The sequence below is a fragment of the Leuresthes tenuis genome, unplaced genomic scaffold (genome assembly GCF_036924035.1).
Source record: "Leuresthes tenuis unplaced genomic scaffold, fLeuTen1.0.hap1 SCAF_23, whole genome shotgun sequence".
In the NCBI taxonomy this organism is placed as follows: Eukaryota; Metazoa; Chordata; class Actinopteri; order Atheriniformes; family Atherinopsidae; genus Leuresthes; species Leuresthes tenuis.
The window spans coordinates 19939151-19960836 of NW_027325377.1; the positions used below are offsets into that span (position 1 = coordinate 19939151).

Below are 21686 nucleotides of genomic sequence, written 5' to 3' on the forward strand. Positions count from 1 at the left end.
TAGACCCTGCTGAACAAGTGATGCTAGACCCTGCAGGAGATAAATGAGTTCTGACACACAAACACACAGATGTGTCACCACATTTGTATGGCTACTGCAGAAGTGGCCATCATACAAGTGGCAATACGGAAGATATTTGATAGTTTAATTTAGTAGTTTACTCGAACCTATATCTGATGACTTTGACTACAATCATAAAAAGCCATTTCTAAAGGCATGTGCTGAACATACTGATAAATCATATTTAGAATGTCTTGCGTTAAACTAAAGAGTTGTTAGCAAAAATAACTCTCCTTTCATACGCTTGTGATTGATATAATTTGCAAGTATCATATTACATGTATTTTATGATCTTGCAGCTCTTGCAAAAGAAAAAATGAATGACTGAATGCATAAAAAGAAGGCACAGTAACTAAAAGCCCAATCTTCCTCAAGCTGGCGTAAAAAGTGAGGGGAAAAAACGACCATTAATGTTACCCCCCCCCTCTTAATAGTGGGCTGCATGTGACAGTATTGGTTGATAATTCCAGAAGGAGCTACGATGAGAAGGAAACTTGTATTAAAGACATACCCCTTTATCTTACCCTCTTCATTGCTCTATATCCTTTTCTCTCTCACACCATGTTCCCAATTCCTCACTTTCTCTTACACCTTTTTTTTCTCAGCCTTATAGACGACGACATATTTCAAACATGATGTGTTTTTCATCCAATTAGGAAGAGATGAACAGCCCCAAGGCTCATTAGGGTCATCTGGTGGTATAGCTCACACTAAGTGTACATTTTTTATTTAAACTAAATGCATTCACACTCCATGGTAATAGTGTGTTATGGGTCCAGCTGTTAGGCATCTTTTCTTGTCGTGAAAATGGTTGTTTCTCACTACAGGACACTTAGCAACCTTGTAGGTTGGGTTAATCGGTTGGAATTATCCACTTGTTAATTCAACAAATGATTGTCAATGTATTCGCAGTGCATCTTGTTGCTTTGTTGCCTCCAAATGAATAAACAAGTTGGAATAACACATGCCTAAGAGCTGCTTACCTGTACAATCACAATTTCTCACACACTTGCACTACATATACATTTTCAGTTAAATATTAATTCACAATGCCATACTCTATGCATGGACAGAGAAACTATGGCAGCTGGCATGGTACTGCCACTCAACCGTTACAATTTGGTTTTTTTTATTCCTAGTGACACATGCTTTGAATAGCACCCTCCATATGATTCATGTACCCAGCTCAATTCTCAAAGAACCCAACAAAAAAAGCAGCCAACAATAGATTCTACTGATGGTCATCCATTGGCTCTACCCTGATACCTTTTTGTAAAATTTTGAATGATTTCAAAATATAATGGAATATATTATGATTTTCCTTTTCTGTTGAGTTTACAGTTTTGTGATGCACATTGTGAATGTTAAACTGCTTTGTAAATTATACTATTGTAGGTCTGTGTCATGCGACTTGCCATTTGACTTCAAAACCAAAACTTTTTAAGTGGAGCATTTATTTCATGAGATGCCAGCAGTCTAAAGATATAAATAATGGAATTATCTAAGTAAGTGTTTGCAAGGACACGAGGACACAGGCTTTGTTTGGACCGTATAAAAACACTTGCTCCCACCAGACCTTTGATGCCTTACACCATCTTTAAGAGGCTTTCAGCTGTAGTGGGACAAGGAGGGAAAAAAAAAAGGAATGTACAGCAGAAAGGATGAGAGGGTAGATGAAAGGAAAGAGTGCGTGTAAAAGGGGAGGGGGGGCTCGTTCCCCCAAATGGCCATGCTTGGTTGAGCCACATAATGCGTGCTCAACAGTATAAGTCTGCAAAGGGCCTGCATCCATAGATCATTGTGAAGTGGCATGTGACCTATAAAAAAAAATAAAAAAAACCGCTGCCTGTTCCTTCCATGTTTACTGTGTCAGCAGAAAAAAAACAAAACAACAAAACCGCAGGATTGCAATAAATTTACTCACTTCTGTCCTCTCTCATCCTTGATTTACTGCTTATATCACATGGCACTCTTTTTTCCCTTTGCCTGTCTTTCTCTTATCATTCATATAAAATGCTTGCTGCCACCATCACTTCTTCTTACTCTCTTTCACCAATCCCCTTTATACCTTCTGTAAGCACAGAGTAACCCCCCCAAACACACGCACGCACGCACACACACACACAAAAGAGAGACAAGAAAATTACAAGGTCGCTTGCAAGTCTCTGACAGGCTGCGACCATCCCCTCATTCCCTCTGCTAATGATCATTAATTACATGTCATTAACTGACATGCCACGGGCTATTCTTTCACATTTGTTATGTGCTATCGACTTCACATTCTGAATTCACTTCAATTAATTAGATTATTCTACTCGGCCGCTGCCGTTTCTTTCATTCTTTTTCTTGATCGCTCTTGCAGTACCCAACACATGTGCTCATCCCTCCCTTGTTTCTTTCCACACTTGAAAGGCAGTCTTCCACTAACACATTCTGCATTTTCCCTTTGCTCACTTTTCATGTTATCGACTTGATCTTTTTTCTGTTTTGTGCTGTGTGTGACGAACCTTTGAATAATTTTTACCTGTGCTGGTCATCTCCATCCCATCGCTCCCTGATTGTGGGGCCTAATCAGTGACTTGTTGTGGCTGCTGTTGCTGATGAGTCAGTCTAGGCCACATCCTCAGGAAGGGAAAGGCTAGCGGATTCATTAAGAGCCTCCAGACTATCCCCCTCTCCTCCCTCCCCACTGCACCCCACTCCATCCACATATCCGCTCTCCTGCTTGCTCGCTGGCACGCTAATTAAATCTCCATACATGATACCACTTGCTAAAGGTCAGAATCCATCACAATATCATTATTCTGTGATTAAACAAGTGTCTCCTGCTTCTTTCATCATATTCCATACTGCTTGGTCTCTGTAAATCTTCACATTCAGTCAGTTATTTTCCCTGTTGATTTAATTTAATATCTTGTTCTGTGTCACAATTTGGTATGAACCTTTGTTTCGCGGTCATGGTTTGCTATGTTTTCTGTACAGCAGAAAAAAAGCAAAGCCCACTTGATTTCTTTTCTTTAAAATGATGGAAAAATATAATTGGTTATAAATCTGTCCGTGAGAAGACTCAGAGCTATTTACTGTCAAGCGTGAAATAGAGTAAATGGAATTTTAAAAAAGTTAAGCAGACCAGTCCACATATTTATAGGTAATGTATAATTAAATCTAGCGCTGCAATTTCAGCTTTAAAAATGCATAAAGTAAATTTACCTTTTTTTCTGTTTGTCACTATTCAACATTCACATCCATTGTGAAAAAAGATGATTTATTGGAGTCACTGAACAAAGCAGCATGTACGCTCCGCTTGGAATCCATTTGGCAGCCTCTCAGTTGCCCCACGCTATTTAAGCGGCAAATTTTGCACACATAGAATTTAAACTTAAAAAGGAAACTAAATAATAAATGTTACACATTTCTAGAGCGTGTTCAAGGTTTTGAACAACAGACAATACACTGCTGAAATGTGAGTGGGGAATCTTAGCTTGTGCTCTATTTTTAATGAATTTATCAATGTAAATACTGACTGAGCAGCTTGAGTTAAATGCATGCTCTGTTAGATATTATCTACTTGTTAAAAAGTGGACTGTAAGCTGTAAAAGGAGTAATTTTGCAAAATAGACCATTTACCAGTTTACCAGGCTTTATCATATCCAGCAATCCACAGTACAACTTCCAGTTGAATTCAATGACCAATACAAGAAAAACCTTTCAGTCAGACATTGTTTTGACAAAGTTTTGAAGCGCAATATTGTTGAAGTGTGTGTGTATTGTGCCAAAATCTTATATTAGACTGTATTACATCTTCCATTGAGAATGCTCCATCTAACTCCAGTATGTCCTGACAAATCATCTTTCAGTTCTTACTCTGACTTCCCCTTTTCTCCACTTCTGCATCTTTTGAACTTCCCTCTTGGCCCTGGCATATTTCAGTCTCCTCTCCTCCTCTGCTGTAGTTCTGTTTCAGTTTCCCTCAAACATTATCATGCAGTTTTGTTAGTTCCTGATTTGATAGCCCCCCCCCAACAAATATTTATTATCTGTTGTATCTGCTCAGCTAATGGCTGGCAGGTGCAAGCATTCACAAATATGAATTTGCAAAATATCATCAAAGCCTGCTTCCTCATATTGAAACCTGCCAACAGAACATGCAAGCATAAGTAAATCAACTTTGTTTAACACCCTAAAAAGTGTGTTCAGCCTAATTAACATCCATCCACACCAATGCACATACACATTTGAAACATGTTCAAGCTGTGTGTAAATATTAGTCTGCACAAACTCTCACTGTCATTTCCAATTTTGCATTCAATATCTGTACCCATCTGCCAAGACTGATGCCAAATCTTCCATTAGATTTCTTCACAGTCAGGCACAAAGGCGTTTGAGTGTGTGTGTGCGCTCATTTCTATAGATATATTTTCTTTCCACAGTCATAATCATTGTGACTGGTTTTCAGAACAGTCCCCAGGGCATACGGTGCAGATCTCATACGGATCTCTTGTACTCCACATTGACACTTTTACATTTGGACTGAATTTTGAGCATGATTCAGTTGATCATGAAAACCAAATCTTTTGTCTTGCCTTGTGGATACCTCAACAGATCTGGAAGGAGCACAGAATCCCAGCCATCAGGAACTGATTCACATGATTTCATCTTCCATATTGTAAATCTGATTTTGAGAAGAAAAATTAGATTTTTCACTTTAGCCTATTTTATTCTAAACAAGCCATGTTTCTGTAGGAATGCCCTGTTTAAGCTCCTGTCTCATGAAAAGTAAAGTTCTGTGGATCGTTGTAGTGTGCAGTTAGATCTGGCGAGGTGTTTTGGTGTAGGCTGTAAGGCATGAGGCTATACCATAAGATTTACACAGATGTAACATGGAAGTACATGCATCTCGGTGGTTGTTTGTTCTTCAAGATGTATTTTGTGTTGTACATGGCGTCATCATAGGTCAGTATTCCAATACATAACTTCTCAGTGCTTGAACTGAAGGGTAGATGTTCTTTCTGGATTTCTCTTTTAATCCATTATAAGACCACACTTAAATTTAAACTGATATTTATCAAATGTTGATACTTTTTTTTCTTAGCAGAGTTTGTCAGCAAATAACAAAACAATAAAAAAGTGAAACAAGTCATCAACGGAAAGGACAATCGCAGATTACCATTGATCATCAGCAAACTTAGGCAGTAATTGTGACTTTTACTGACAGGTGTATACAAAAGTTCTGCACTACGAATTTAGGGCTGTTTTTATGTTCACTGAGGTATCCGTTGACTTCGCTCTCAGCCTCTGTAGAAGACTATGCTTTTCAACAAATGGACAGTTGTCGAAAAGGCTAAGAATGAATGATGCGCCGTGCTCCAAAAATTATGCTCCAGAGATGATTCTTGGTATTGATTCAATGCTGATTGGTTGAAAATTAGCTTGAGCTGGCAAGAGCTTGGACAGGAAGCCAACAAACAATTTCATTAGCTTAACACTTAGTTCCACTCCATCACAAAGCAGATCTTTGTCCACTTCCTCCTTTTCCACAGCAGAGCTAAACTAATGAAATGGCTAATAACAACAGCCACAACGTAACAAAGACCAGTGCATGTAGATCTATGTTAATAGGCACCAACAGAGAGCATATAGGGATCTATGTTCAGCTCTTCAGAATGACTTTGTTTTGAAATACTAATTGATCAGGTTGATGCTGATGTTACGTGACATTTTACAAAATCTTACAGGCCTGCAGTGACAGCTCATGCTTTAAAACACCTGTTCAATATAAGTGGATCAAAAACACAAGGACATTTTACGTGCATTCTTCAGTTATTGTTGAGGTTCCTCTATTGTAATTAAAGTCTAGAAAAAACTAAAGCAATAGTACAAATGGTTCCTTTAAAAGCTAAGTGCTAAATTATTAGAGTTACTTAGCTTCCAGTCATTGTCGACTAAATACTGTTTTGGTAATCTTGACATGTAGCCCGTTATGAATGGAGAGTAATAAATACTGTTTTGTGTTACTTCACAATGACATTCTTAAGGCAAAATTGAATGTTGACATGAATTCTTAAAATGAATATGGCAAACCCTCTTAGTCATGACAGAATTCTTTAGGGCCTCCAATCATCCTGACAGGTTAGTCATTTTGCTCAGCAGGACAAGACTAAATACTGGATTTCCAAGTGGCTAACTGCACAATATGCTAAGACATTTTTAAGATTGGAATCCGCTCTCTCTTTGTATTAGATTTCCCACATAATCATAAATAAATCTACACTACAGTGACCTGATATCTAATCAACAAATAATGAATAATGAATTGTCATAATTGTTATATCTTTTTGGAGACACTAGTTGTTGAGCAATGATGTGAAATTAAGTGTGTCAGTGGTCTAGCATATGCCCTTAAGTTTGTGAATTTGGAGCCAATGGAAGGGGCCTTAACTGCACAAGTCCAGATTAGGCTATACATCAGAGAACGTTTGGGAGCAGATCTCTTTCAGTCTCCCACTAATCGCATTGAGCAACTCTAGCTTTAGTTTGCCCAGTGCCCCCTCTCTTTTTCCTTAGTCTGTATCTGCTGATCCCTCTGCACGGTCCAGAAGAGAGCTTTCTTTGTGCTGGTGCTGGCAGGCAGACACAAGCAGAGAGATGGATACAGCTGAGAGTGACCTGATTCTGCCTTGGTGTCTGGCCTCTGCCCAGATACAGAGATTCTTTTCTCTTGTCTCTATGTCTTTAGGGTGGAACCCTCCACATATCTCATATGTTCTACACTGTAGAGCACTAACCTGTTAGATTTGAACAATGACAACTATCAAACAAACTATTAATTTATATAATTTTGTACTTGTTAGAGTGGTTAGTTGTTTGAATCAAGCAGGTAAGGTATCTTCATATGCTTTCAAGTAATTGCTCTTGATGGAAAAAGTAGAGGATGGTGGGGAAAGTGGGATTTGATGCCCCTCAGCCCTCATTCAGTGTTCTTTGTCATGCTTTTCTATTTTGATTTGATAGAAATGATCATTTTGTTTAATTTTTTATTTTTTTGTCTAGAACGCATAAACCAGGGACACTCTGAATTTAAGACAAACAGTTAAGAGAAAAAGTATAGTAAATGTTCCCCTTCAAAGTTTGAAAAATGCATTAATCATTGGAGCTGAGGGATGGAAAAGGGACAGAAAAAGACCATGGAGGCAGAAAGAGCGCCTACATAGTCAGATGTACAGATGTAGAGATGTCTTTGGCATCTCAACAATAAATGTCATGTTTTGATGGTTGCATAATGAAAAATATGCCTGCTTCCTGAAAAGTACATTTCATTAGATTGCAGAACAGACTACAGGGATGGTTGTGATTGGCAAACGGTAGAAATAATATTTCATTTGTCAGTGAAAAGAGATTAGAAAAAGCAGTGTGTGCACCTTTTCACACATAAAACACCATAATCTTTACTTAAAAAGATGAAAAATTTAACTGAAAAACACTTTTTTTGGAAACATCATTAATCTTTGGAGAAATTGCTGTCTTTACTATCTTTTAAGGAAACATTCAATCATTTAAGATCCAAATATTGCAAAGTACTCAATTTTGCTTCTGATAGACCCTGTTAACCTTTTTAACCCAAGCATGATGAGTATCCTCAGTAACTGATGGCAACATGAAGAGGGTGTTTTCCTTCTGTCACATAAACAAGGGACAATATTGAATAGATAGTGCTGGTTGCTGTAGTAATCCATGGTTGAGGGAGCGACCTTAGTTCTCATCGGCTAGCCATTAATCTAGCAGCGGACTTACCACATGACTTGGAGGACAGCGAGCATGTTCCTGACAGTAGCTCATTCTGAAAAGGTTATTGGGAAAAGGAAGTCTGGAACTGAAGGAAAAGTGTTGCGCTTTAGTATTTTTGTTGTCCTCAGATGCTAATTTGTGTTTACTGTCTTCTCAGGATCTCAGTCAATATTGGTTTTGATCTTTTTTCTCCTTTCCATTAACCAGTCAACCATTTGACATGATCATGACCCAAATTTAAGTAGCCTCTATCGATCATTCGCGCCACTCCACATGACCTCACACTGTAGCCTGAAGCTTATGTCCTAGCCATGCTCCATTTGTGTAATGAAAGCAGACCACATATTTCCTCTTTGTCCTGGTCTGAGGGCTCTGATGATGATGGCCCTTTGTGATAGGTTGAGTAGAGACTATACACTTGCATGATTTATCAAGAGCACAAAGGGTACTCTTCCTGGAAGAAAGATGGAAAACAAGATGTATACAAAAAGGGATGTTCTGTCCTCCCCAGAACATTCCATTTCTGACACTTCAAACTACAAGCCAGATGTAGGTCTGAAATGTTTTTTCATTTAAGCTATTTTAGTGCGTCTTCCTTTTATTTACCCAGCATATTCTTCTTGTCGTGAATAATTATCTTGGTGGCAGATTATTTTTTATTTTTTTTTTTTTTTTTAATTGCTGTTAACTTGCACATGTCCAGTTAGAAGTGTTTGGCAGCTATAGTGCTTTGTAGAGACCTTATTTGAGCATTCTTATCAATCCTTTCGGCAATTTATTTCAATCACAACCAGACAGTATAGTGTGGATTTCATAACTTATTGCCTTCATTGCAAATATTTGTGATGGTTTCAAATGCTTTTTAAAGAATGTGAAGGCATTGCCATCTGACAGGACATTTCTCCTCGCAACAACCCACCACATTCGTACGCTATAAATCAAGCTGTACCTGCTTCAGTCCTAAACTGTTTCAAATCCATTCACACGTGCTGAATAATGACCAATCCCCAGCACCATTATTCTCGTATCACAACCCATAAGTCATTCTTCCCACGCTCACTGGTGAAAATATACCCTCTGTCAAGACTAAGCAAATTCATGCAAACTCAAAATTTTGTGATCAAAAGCATTAGGCGCAACTATCTGTATATAATTATGAAATAATGGCACCATGTCACACTGAAAGTATAACGCATAATACAGCATATGACAGCATAATTCCATTGATGGCGTAATTCCATTTCGAGATGTCTTTCTCGCTGCTGTCATTCAGTTTTTATGTGCATTTAAAATGCTTTGTGGTGATTTGCCGTACAGCCCTGTAATAATGCAGCACTTCTTTTTTTATTTCCCTGAATTCACTTTGAATCATATTGAATATTTTGCTGCACAAGCATTTCTGCACTTTCTGTTTGATAGGGTGGACGGTGGGGAATTGTGCCTGGCAGAGCAGCCTATGGCGTTATTAAAGGACTAGTGCCTGACTGCAGTCTTCTTCCATCTTCATCTCTCTCTGACTTGTTCTATCTTGCATAAGGAACCTTCACCTTAACTTTCAGTCAGATGTTATCTATTAAGTTATACTGATTCATTTTGATCTTACTCTTTGCTGTTTTGATGTCTTCTGTTGATTTACCAGGGAAAACATGCAGGGCACTTTACCACTCCCAGCTTTTCTACCGAAACTGTGTCTATAACCTTAGATATTTTGAGCCTTATATTCATGATGCAAACTGTTTCTCACTGAGTCTGTGTTTTTTGTCTTTCTTTTTCCCCACCAAAGCTCCTGACCATCGATGATGACTTTTGTGGTCTCGACATGAATGCACCATTGGGTGTTTCTGAGATGGTGCATGGCAAGCCTCTCTTTTCCGATGCGGTTGACAAAATGACCTCTGTCATTGCCTATGTCTACAAGAATCACTCATTGGTCTTCGTGGGTACAAAAAGTGGACGAGTCAAGAAGGTAAGGGGGAGAAATGTTGGGTGTAATGGATCAGGGATAGTTGAATTGATGGAAACAGAGATTTGGTTTCTCTCTGTTAGTGTGGAGTAAGGGAGGGGAATTGGGACTGCTGAATTGCTGGATGGATAGTAGTAAGGCAGATTGACTTTCACGCAAATCGGCTGAGTTTGCTGTATTTTCAGCAGGAAGGTGCGTGCGTGTGTGCATGACAGCGAGGAAGACTGAATGGTGGAAGTGTGTGTACTTTACTATGGAGAGAAATTGTGTATGTGTTTTGGGGAGAGGGGATTAAGAGAGCCCCTTAGGAGGTTTTATTCCTACAGCCGAGCCAATCTGATATCTTCCAACATCCTCCTCATCCACTCCTCATATATCATACATGTACTCGTGTAGACCCAGTATCAGGAGTATCCTCTGTACTTTTGGACTTGAATAAAATCCAGAGCCCAGGGGGCAGATTGTAGCTCACATCAGCATGTTGCAGAACTTGCTAGACCGCACAGATCAGCATGTTGCAGAATCGATTAGACAAAGTTTCTTGTCTCTTTGTTGAGGCAACTTAGGAGATCAGAATAAGAGGAAATGCATAATTTATTAAGTAATTTATGTAACTGCATAATGTATCTGAGTTGCATTTTTCACATTTGTGTGGTAGTTTGAAAATATGTTCAATGAGCTTAAGAAACAAGAATGATTGCTTTGAGATCCCTGCAAACAAAATATTTTTTCAACCTGGTAGAGTTGCCCTTTGCATTTTTGAACACCTTTGACCAAACTCTCTCCCTTGAAACACATCACACTCTGTGCTAGCAGAGCCCCTGGCTAAACAAGACTTGTCCCCTCAGATTTAAGCAGTACTGGATAAGCTGGGTTTTGGAGTGTAGTGGCTTTCACCTTAGACTCCCTTCATGCCCCTATGCCCTTGTGCGTGGCAGCCCTTTTCAGAGCTAATGGGATGATGCACTGCTGCTAGGTGTGATGGAACGTGGCAGCCCCTATACTTTTACCTTGCTTTCTCACAGATATTTGCGCACACATACTGTTGGGCCATGACTGAGACTAATTCAGGGTGCGGCTTGGCCAGAGAGCCCCACAGGCACAGAAAACACAACCTAATACAGCATATAGAATAGAAGGGATGAGATGAAGTAACAGGGAAGGAGAGTAAGCCCCTGGGGGGGTCTGCTGCAGAGCTATGGCAGGTATTGTTAGAAATAAGAAAAACTGAGTCTAGAAATTGTAATTGGGGCCAGAACAAGCAGCCGCATGCACAGACACTCAGAAGTGTTGCTTTTTACTTTATTATTGGCCCCATTCCTGTTTGTTTATGTTGTTTTTGTTTCACGTAGGAAAAAGAAATGGTCGAGGCTGCAATTTTCCCAGTGGTAACAAACATTTAGGCAGATGTTTCAGAGGGGAGTCATGCAGTCATGTATAATACCTACTGCTCATCTGTAATGATGAGAGTGAGTTATCATTTGGAAATTCAGTACATTTTAGAATTGGAAATAAAAGGGATTTCTGGAAATAATTTCAGCTGTTAACAGGACACATTTTTTTGTACTTTTGTGCTGCCCTTTGGCTTTTCTACCTTGAAAAACATTGATGGCTGAATATAACCAGCATTTTTATTTTTGAGAAGTGAGTTAAATAATTTGCATCCATTTATTTTCTTACTATCCAGTGTTGACTTGATGTAATGATTGAGCACAGGTTTGAAAGACATGGGATGTGTTTTTCTTGGTTTTCTTTTTGTCAGTTTGTTCTTTATTAGCCTTCAGCTGCCGCTACTGGAGACAGTCTATATTGTGAGCACAAAAACAGCATGTGAAACTGCTTCCAGGGAATTTATAGAATTCAAGAAAACAGTCTTAATTTACTGCTGACTTCTGATATTTGTTTCATTTTCATGTAAGAATTCTGCCATAAGCCATGTTTATATATGTCAAAGACAAAAAGGTTACATCATATTCATTCTGTAAATGGACATTATCTGAAAACCTGTACCCCAGTTTGGTATAATGCCAGTGTTATTTCTTTAAAACCTGTGTCTATACATTTTGAGTACTAATTCTTGGATTTTTACGTTTGATTAACTAGACATTTAGAAAACATTCATCTACAATGAATTAATTGGGAAAATTAGATTAGATGATTTACACTGGCAGCTGGCAGCGTCCTGCTTGTTGGGTTTGCTATTGTTCTCATTCAAACCCGAGAGAAATGAAAATCAAATAGTGCACATATGGTATATTCAGGCAAAAACCCCTTACAGACACTTACACAAAGGCGATCAATATTATGTGTCAACACAGGCGTGCACACACACAGTACCATTACAATCCCATCCAACCCTCCCATGTACATACTTCCCCTCCCCTGTCATTAAGTGTATACCATTAGATGACATCACAGGCAATAAAAGACAACAACAAAACAATAAAAAGTCTGAGCTGAAGTCCACCTCCTTCATCTGTGACTTTATAACCCCTCGGCTAATGGATGTTGATTTATACACATTCCTCCACCTTTGTTGTTCCATCTCTCAATCCCCTCCTTTTTTTCCGTCTCTCAGATCTTCCCTCACGCAGTTAGTTTTTCACTCTACATTTTCAGTGTTATTTATGATCTGGTGACAAACACATCACCCTGAATAAATATAAGCATAACAGTAAAAGAGAGTGGATGAACTTTAATGGAGTCCTGTTTGGGTGAGCTAAATGTTAGTGTTTACAAGCTCACGTTTATGACATCAGGAAGTTGTGCTGGTCAGGAAGCTGAGTGAATTAAATTCTATTTGCTTGTAAAACTGTGCAATATAATGGGGGTTAGAGTAAAATTTCTCAATTTCATTGTGAAGCCTGTGGAGCAAGAAACGGACATGGCTGTACCATGACTATACTGATAGCATAATGTATTTTAAAATTCTTCAAGTCATCTGTAAATATCACAGTGCATATTTGAACTTGACCCTTTCCTAAACTTTATTTTGTACTGGACATGGGTTGTAGATGTACTGGTCATTTTATGACATTTCCTTTTAATAACAGTATGTAATATGTGCCCATGAGAGGGCATAAATGTAGATAATGGAGATGGTGTAGAAGTAGTGGAATGATTATCCTGAAAACATCTGAGAGGGGAGAAAAAAAATTGAACCAATCTGTAACTTTATTCCTTTTACAGTTGTTTTGATAAGTGAGAACCAGTCTAAATAGCTAATTTTGCTCTGATGGTCTTCCAGTTTGAAGTTCGTCCCCACAAATATAATTGTACATGGCCCAACACTCCTTAAAAGACATTCACTGTCTATCATGATTCTGAGATGATCTTCCAAATACTCTCCTGTTGGCATAAAATGGGCAGTATTGTTAAACCAGCTGGATTCTGTAAATACTGATATTTACAGCCATGCTTGGTCTTTACTGTCTCATACCATGAAAAAAACTACAACGATCACATCTAGCTTTGTTAACTTAAAATAACATATTTTTGTTGTATTTTTTTTTTTTTTACATATTCCCATCTTTTATTTTTTTTTTTGCCTGCCTTTCTCCACCTCTGTTTGCCCTCTCCTCATAATATTCCTCTTCCATTTCCCTTCATCTCACTCCCCTCCCTCTGTCTCTCTGTCCATGGCTGAGTGGAGTTGCTGTGAGAGCTCTTTGATGGCTACCTCCTGCCTCTGGAAGTGAATGGACCATATGGCTTCTGTCTGCCTGTCTGTCGGTCAGTTTGTGTGTTCGTTGATCTGTGATGAAGATGTGAGAGGATGAAGATGTGATGGAGATGAAAGGCTGTGGCAGGGTAAGGTTTAAACCCATTTATTGCAGGTCAATACACAGCAGCAGGTCAAGGAGAAATACTTAACCCCTGTAGGTTTTGTTTTAGTTTATGGTCATCTGGTCATACAACACATGTGCATGCTTCTCACTCACTGAAAACAACTGCATATTATGATAAGTGCACATACATGCTCCAATAAACACTTAGACCTTTACTGCAGTCTGTAAACATACTACTGGATGGAGGCCTGCCAGTTATCTGCATGGGGTTGTGGCTTGAAAGGTAGACAGGGGGACAAGAGGTAGGTGTAGAAGGAAGAAGTGGAGAGAAAAAAAGAGAAAAGATGAGATTGAGAACCACCTGCTGAGGTGCTAATGCATCTCCCCTCTGTCCATCCCGATGGGGGAGCATTGGCGCTCAATACAATGAGCATCTAACCTTGAACTTGACATCAACAGTTGCACAAAAAAGCTAGGACAAGTCAGGACATGCAAAGCTCGAGAGGTTGGAAAAGCTAAGTGTGTCTGTATCCTAGGTGCCACCAATTTATTGAGAGCGCTTTATAATGTAGAAGAATTTAGACATGTGCATGGTTGTTGGAGTACTGGTGTTGAGGGGGTAAAAAGATGAAAAAGATGTCCCTTTCCACAAAGGATTAGTCAGTATTGGCCAAAAGCAAAGAGCATGGTGTTGGGTAATTTGTTCACCTTTTAACCACTACCACTATTGCAGAACCTGTCTCAGTCGAAGTGAGGGGAGGAAAAGAGGTAAACATACAAAGTGGGGAAAATGGAAGGAAGGAAAAGAGGAAAAATGCCAGAAAATGAAATAAGATCGTAGAATATTATGGAGTTAAGGCAAGTAAATGGTTTATAAAGCTATAGCTTCCTGAAGAATGAGATGTTATTTGGAGACAAATGGAGCTCAGTCATTTAAGGCTGTCAGGAGAGATGCCATGAGTGAGAAATAGGTCAATTCTAACACTGAATTGTTAATGTTTGCTCCTGAGAATGGAAAGGTCAAATTCTCACTTTTGACTCAACCCCTGTCAATTTCTATTCCATTCTCTGTACAGCCTACATTGACTTGACTATCTCATTACCCCTCTCTCCAGTTACACCAATCACTTTTCCCTTCACCATCCATCTGAGGCATCCCCTGTTTATTGAATGAGCAGGTTGTCTTTTTACCGGCTTCTCTGTCAGCACAATGTATTACGTATAGATAGATGTTTAGCTTTTGATGTAAGAGCTTTTGCTTGAGATAGTTATTATTGCTCTGGACCTGCCCCATATGTTTTGTGAGCTTTTGTCCTTGTTTTTGATGTGTGTGTACGCGCTCATCTATGTGTGTGTACGATGGGTTGGTTAACCCCAAATGCATATTATTGAAATGGGCTGAGCTGAGCCGTAGTCAGTGGAGCAGAGGATTAACTGCTTAAAGCTAATGATGAAATATGCTTTAGGATGAGCAGGAATCGTGTGCATGTGTGTGGACAGTGGTTTATGATTTTAGTTTGCCTCCCACTCTTATTATGCCATAAACACAATGCTGCCCATGTGAGGTGCACACAGTTGTGCATGCACACTGCTATTATCACCCTGGCCAGTAGCCATTACAACTCGACCCAGTTGTCCATTTATTCCTTGCCAGTGGTCTAAAAACCACTGCAGTATTCCGCCACTATTCCCAGAAAGTCAATGTTCCCCTACTGATCAGTATTTGTCAGCAGTCTTGCTAGTTGTCGTGGCATTTTGTGTGTTGCTGCTCCCACACCAGTTAGTGCAGCTTGAGTTGCCATGGTAGCACAGGCGGCTCCACATGCACTGGGAAGAATGTATAGGGAAGACCCACACATGCAAATATGTGAGTATATTATGATACATTCAGTTCCAGCTCTGCAGAGATGGTACAGATATTATGTGGATACAATGAACTGAGTGAATATTTGGATCTAATGAAAATGGGCTTGTACTCGGTGACAGGTGCTGTCCACCTCACAGCTATAAGCCTGATTGAACACACAATATTAGTGTGGGTGTTTTTGTCTTGCTGCATTAACTGCTGTCTGTAACCACAGCTTTGCTCTATTTGTTGTAGAGACAGAAAGGCATGTCAAGGAGAATCAGTCTATGTGAACCCCCCAGCAGCCCCTGCCCCCCGAGTTCACCTTATGCTTCTTTTCTCAGCTCTGCTATTGCAGCATTGTTCCTAGCCAATTGTTTCTCCATGAATCACTCTGCTGGAAAGTGCTTGAAGCACAAAGTTTGCTCCTGCCAAGTTGCCATTTCTTCCCTTGATTGAGAAACTTAGTTGATGGTCAATTCTGTGTTGAAAACCATAGGGGCTAATGAGAAGTGAAGTCCATTAGTTGTCTGGGAAGAAGATCAGAAGGTTGTGATTACATTGCATGCCACAACAAATAACCTCATTCAGTTGCCTTGCGTGAGCATTCTCCCTATTGCTAAATGGGCAAGAGATATTAGAGATATTAAATGAACGGTTAAACAGAACTGAGAGTTGAGGGCAGGGTAACAGTGGAGAACTGAAAGTGTAGCATGTGGTAATGGAGTATAAGGATGGATGCATGTGCAGAAAAAATGTAGCCATAATAGACCCGTAGGGGGGAAAAAAATGAAAATGTAAAGGGACATAAAAAAGAGAAACAGAAAGCAAGTAGCTACTCTGGATTGACGGAGAATATCCTCTAGGCCATCGGCGAATTTACCTGTGCTCGTGCACAAGTGAGCCAGGTGTTACGTTTATAAAACATGAGGAAAGGAGCCTCACCTCTGATTCAAACCGAGTATCCCATGGTGCTCAGAATAGTCAAGAGCAGACAGCCTGACTCAAGAGATTCAGTGTCCTCATATAGTGGATGACATTGTTTGTGCTTTCGGCCTGCTTGGCTGTCAACCTTCACAGCCAAGTACTTAATAGTATGAAAAAATAGTTCAAGTGTAAAGGCCAATCTAGTGTGTACTTGTAGATGCCATTGCTGTAACATAGCCTTATCTCGTTTCCAAACTTTCTTTTTAATTTGTGAGTTGTTAAGGGCTGAGCTGGGTTTAACACACCTGCTTACGCTGACATGCTTGGACAGAAACATACACATGCACACCAACCACAGTGACCGAATGCTTTGTTGAGGTTGATACTCGCCAAGTTTGCACAAACATGCATATGCACGCTAAGTCAGAACCAATCAACGACTTTATGCTCCTGCATCGCTTCAGTACTTGTCAACATTTAGCAAAAAGTAGTCTATGTCGTGTTCAAGAATGTTTATTTTTATCAGACTTGATGATTAGTCAGAAGAGCTTTTAACTAGCTTGAAATGTTAGCTGAATATTTCACTTGGACAATATTTGAACCTTCATCTGAAACAGAATTCATTCTGAAACACTCACATAAATCTGTTTATCTTTATAAAAATGTTTTCCTTTGACAGGAAGCCAGAAAATAGTGGGTGGAGAGTTACAAATAAGAAAGCTTAGTAGTGAAAGACTGAAAGAGGGTAGAGGGCAAATAGAGAAACGAGAATAAAAATGAAAGCTGAAAAGAAAGAGAATATCAAGAAAACGGTAAAGTGAAAAGGTAAAGGTGATGAAATAGTTAGATGTTCAATTCACTCTCATGAGTCTGTGCCTACTGTGAAGAGTACCAGTATGTGGCAGTATCTTGAGCTGTGAGTGATTCGAGTGGCTATTTGCCACAGTGTGTATGTGGATTTAAGAGGCTTTAGCCAGCTGAGAAGTTGAGATGTCAAAATGGCAAACTTCAGTCTGATCTTTGTGTTTACTGTCAGTTTGAACTTTAGCTGACTTTTTTTATGTTACTGACTCAGGGTTAAGATGAGGTTAGCTGCTGAAAAAGATGAGTCAAAGTCTGTGGACATAATCAAATCAAAGGGCTGCCAAAGAATCTTAAGTCTAAGCTTTGATTTCTTGTATGTTTGGCCCTGTTGTTCTTTTCGGCTGATGGCTCACTGTGTATTTGAGCAGAAAATATTAAACTCTGTAGACCCTGGACAGTGACTACAAATTATCACTATGAATTGTTTTTGTTTATTAGTATATGTGGGTTTGTCACTATTGAAAAATGACATAAGCATTACTTCCTATGCTGTGCTTTCCAGTTATCTTGTCAGCTATTGATAAGCTTGTAATGGTACATTTTGGGTGCTGATGAATTGATTGCGAAGCCATTTGAGTCTGTACACATTGATTGTAACATTAATGTGAGCAAATATCCTTCCTAAACATCAATCTAAGCCACAGTGAGCCAAGTTTAAATTTGTGAATTGGCTTTGAGAAGTTGTTGAATGATTCATTTCTTAGTTTATCTTTTGGATAACCATGCAGCTTCATCTTATGAATCTCTGTGAGGAATGCCAGGGAATTGTGTTTCAGTGCCAAACTTTGAGAGAATGCCAATTAAACTAAGTTTGTCAAAAGAAAGCTTGGAAGGAATTAGCATATTTGTCCCTCTACAATGCAGAATATCATTGGAAGATTGAAGGAATCTGGAGGAATTTCAATGCATAAAGAACTGGAAATCTGGGATCCCCTGAGAATCTCTGATTCCTGAGACTACATAAAAAAACTGTCATTCATCTGCGGATGATAAAGCCAGATGGGCAAGGGATTACTGTGGGAAACCTTTATCAGACACTACTGTAGAGTTAGATTTACAAATGCCTCTTAAAACTTTTGTGTAAAAAGAACCCTTTTGTCAGTCCTGTCCTGTGGCTGTGTGGACTTCTCTGAGCTTTGAAGCATTTGGGATGGACCGTCACACCAAATGAGTGTCATGATCAGATGGATCAGAGTTCATGTTCTTTTTTTTATAGAGGGAGACGCTGTGTGCTCCGAAACAATTGAGAAAGGAACCATTGAGACTGTTTTCAGTAACTAGTCCAAAAGCCACAATCTGTGATGGTATTGGGTTGTATCAGAATCCATGGTAAAACTATAAATGTATAATTATTTATTATATTTTTATGTTTTCCACACGGTCTCAGTTTTTTCTGATTTTGAAGTTGGAGTATCAAAACTGTCTCTGAGCTCCATTCTCTTTTGGTCATGTATTCCGAATTGGTAACCACAGAGAAACAGTCAAACTTAGCTGTGTCTGATAGGCCTACAGACACACCTACACAAGTCAATAATGGCTAAATAGAAATACCATCCGTTGCTGGTCCTGAAGGGAGACGCAACTGCTTTTTCGTGGCAATGCAAGAATGACTTGATTTAGCATTTAAAAATTAAAAATAAAAAAAAAAACCTTTGTATCGCAGACTGTGACGCAATATGGTCTTTAATTACTAAATGGCAATCCCTAAGTATGGTTTGTATCGATAATGAGAACGTACAGTGGCTTCACCGCACCAAATTAATTTTACTAATAATTGTTGTTTCGTGTGTTTTATTTGGGTGGTAAATCACTGCATAGTGATGGTTAATTTCTGCTCCAACAGTAGGAAATCTATATAGTGTCTTGCCACTAGTTACATAGTTGTTTTTTCTGTAGCTTAATGGATGGGTAGCAATAATCCTGCTGGGGCCTGAATGTACTTTCCTACCTGCACCTCGCTTAATTAAGAGAAATTTTAGATTGTTGGGGACAATATAGGAATTTAAACCATACCAGAGAATATGGTAAAAAAAAAATGATTGCACTGAGCTCTCCCTATGTTTTGTATTTTGATATAAGAGAAGAGAAGCTATGCTCTTTTCATCAAACTGTGGGATTTTTTCCTTTTTTTCTAAACCCATTTTAACACAGCCTTGCAACATTTAGTATATAATGAACTGTCTGAAACTCGTGGATAAATGGCTAGTTTAAACACATCAATTTTCTTTCCATTTCATTTCAGTGATACTTTATTATGTGAAGCACTCATATTTCTAAAGTAACATTTTAGATTCACAGAAGCTGAAAATCCTCTCAATCTTTACCTCTGCTTGCCTGAAGCCTCCATCTGTTTATTGTGACATCTCTCCCTCTGAGTGATTTATGTCTGACTCTCTGTAGCTATAGAGGACACACCACTGCAGGTGAGCCCTCTTCTGCCTCTCCTCCTTCTCCCTCTGCTTCCTTCCCTGTATGTCTGCAACCAATCAGTGCACACCATAGGTCTCCTGGGATCAACAGTGCCCCCATGCACCTTTCCTATTCCTCTACCTATCCTCACTCTTTCTTTCCTTGCGTCTATCTCTTTCTGTCTTTCTCTCTCTGTGGGGAATAGTTCATCTCACAACTGGGTCATTCTCTTTCCTCCCTGCAGTAAATGCCGGCAGCCAGTCAGGAAGGCAGGGCTTGGTTAGGCTGCTCTTCATAACTTAACTTAACTTAACTGCAAGGGAGACTTTTGAGACTGCAGGTAGAAAAATGTATTCTGTTGAGATTCAGGTAGACGGGTGTCCAAGAGGTTTGTGTAAATGAGATCCATGTATGACGGAACATTTCTTTCTGATGGCTTTGTGTAAATGTTTGTGCATTTAGCAGACGCTTTTATCCAAAGCGACTTACACTGGCAGGCAGTCAGAGTAAGGGGGTCTTGCCTGAGGACCCCTACTGGAGGTAGTACTTTTCATGCAAGGGATTTGAACCCATGTTCCCAGCATGAAAGGTGGCAATCTTACCACTACAGTATCCAGTCCACAAATGCTGGTTTATTTAGTGTTTTTGAGCTTACATTCATCACTGCATATGTTAAGTCACATGCCAACATCAGCCTCCTCTCACAGCACCTGCTTGTTTGTTTTGGTTTGTTTGCACATTCGTTTGTTTCTCAGCTTCTCCTCCTACTTGTATCACAGGCACGGGCACACATACACCCTATGATGTAGCTGCAGTGGTGTTGATGAGTTGTAATCTAGATCATGTCTCAACAATTAATCAGATGCCATTGTAAATGTTCTTAAAATGATCCCTAGGTATGTCTGTTTGACATCAAGGCATTGAAGTGCACCTCAAGTACCGAAGCTGCTTCATGTTGAAATAAGATTGAGAGTAACTGAATGAGATGGGGGGGAAAAGGACAGAAACTGAGAGGAATGGTGGGAGAAATGTGAAAAAAAGATGGCAGAATTACAGAAAGACAAATTAATGATTAATCTTGCAACTCTATCCTCAGTTTTTCATTTTTTTCTCACCTTCTCTCCCTGTGCTTTCTTTCCTCATCCTCAAAACAGATCTTAAAAAGGTGATTTTAAATTTAATTTTTTTTAATCTAATTTTATTTTATTTTTTTCCATCTCTTCTACACCAGCCCTCCCACAGCTTATGGGCATTTTTCCCACCTGCTGAAATATATCGTATTTAATGTTCACATCTTGTTATGTTATAAAGTTGACTGTAAAAGAATAAACTTTGATAAGATTTAAATTTGAATAAAATTAAAAAAGTCAGAGATTGAAATCTCTTTCATGCAAGTGTTCCTAACACTGTGAAAGTCCTTGGCAGCAGTTATTGCTTTGAGTCTTATTTGGCAAGTCTGTACAAGGTTTGCAATGCTGGATTTTGGGCAGGTTAGCCCATTCCTCTTGACAGATCCCATCAAGTTGTGTCAGATTGGATAAGAAGTGTCTGTGAACTGCCTTCTTGAGGTTTCTCCTCTGATGTTGATGACTGAGGTTTAGTAAAGCCTATAGTCAATAGAAAAGGCTGCTGGATTTTCAGAATTTTTGATTCACTGAACAAATAATAAATCAAATGAATTTTCAAATGTTTCAATTTTTATTTTCCAAATGAAGTCTTGCTGAATAAAAACCTGATAAACACTCAATATGTCAACACCATTTTATGCATAGGATTATATTTTGATGACCTACTTAAATAATGAGCCCACTAACATTGTTTATCTTGACAGGCTAAAATTGACCTTTGTGACTGTTGTGTGAGGAGAATTGCTGCAGAGATCTAATTTCATAAACAGAAACAACTGCATTTTATCCCCTCCAAATCTTCACACAAAATGGGATGAAACTCAAGATATCATGCATGCTTTTTACAAAAAAAAACTAAGATTACCAGAATGTAATTTCTGTATATCACAAAGTTGACCTGCTCACACCATACAACA

At 39.0% G+C, this 21686-nt stretch overlaps 1 protein-coding gene across 2 annotated transcripts in view; it reads left to right on the plus strand.

Annotated features, from left to right (window-relative positions):
* plxna4 (plexin A4) overlaps positions 1 to 21686 on the plus strand; it is a 210315-nt gene that overhangs the window by 22538 nt on the left and 166091 nt on the right. For both annotated transcript variants that reach the window (XM_072377857.1, XM_072377856.1), the window contains exon 3: positions 9629 to 9811. In XM_072377857.1, the coding sequence (XP_072233958.1) occupies positions 9629 to 9811 (183 nt within the window). The remainder of the gene's footprint in view (positions 1 to 9628; positions 9812 to 21686) is intronic.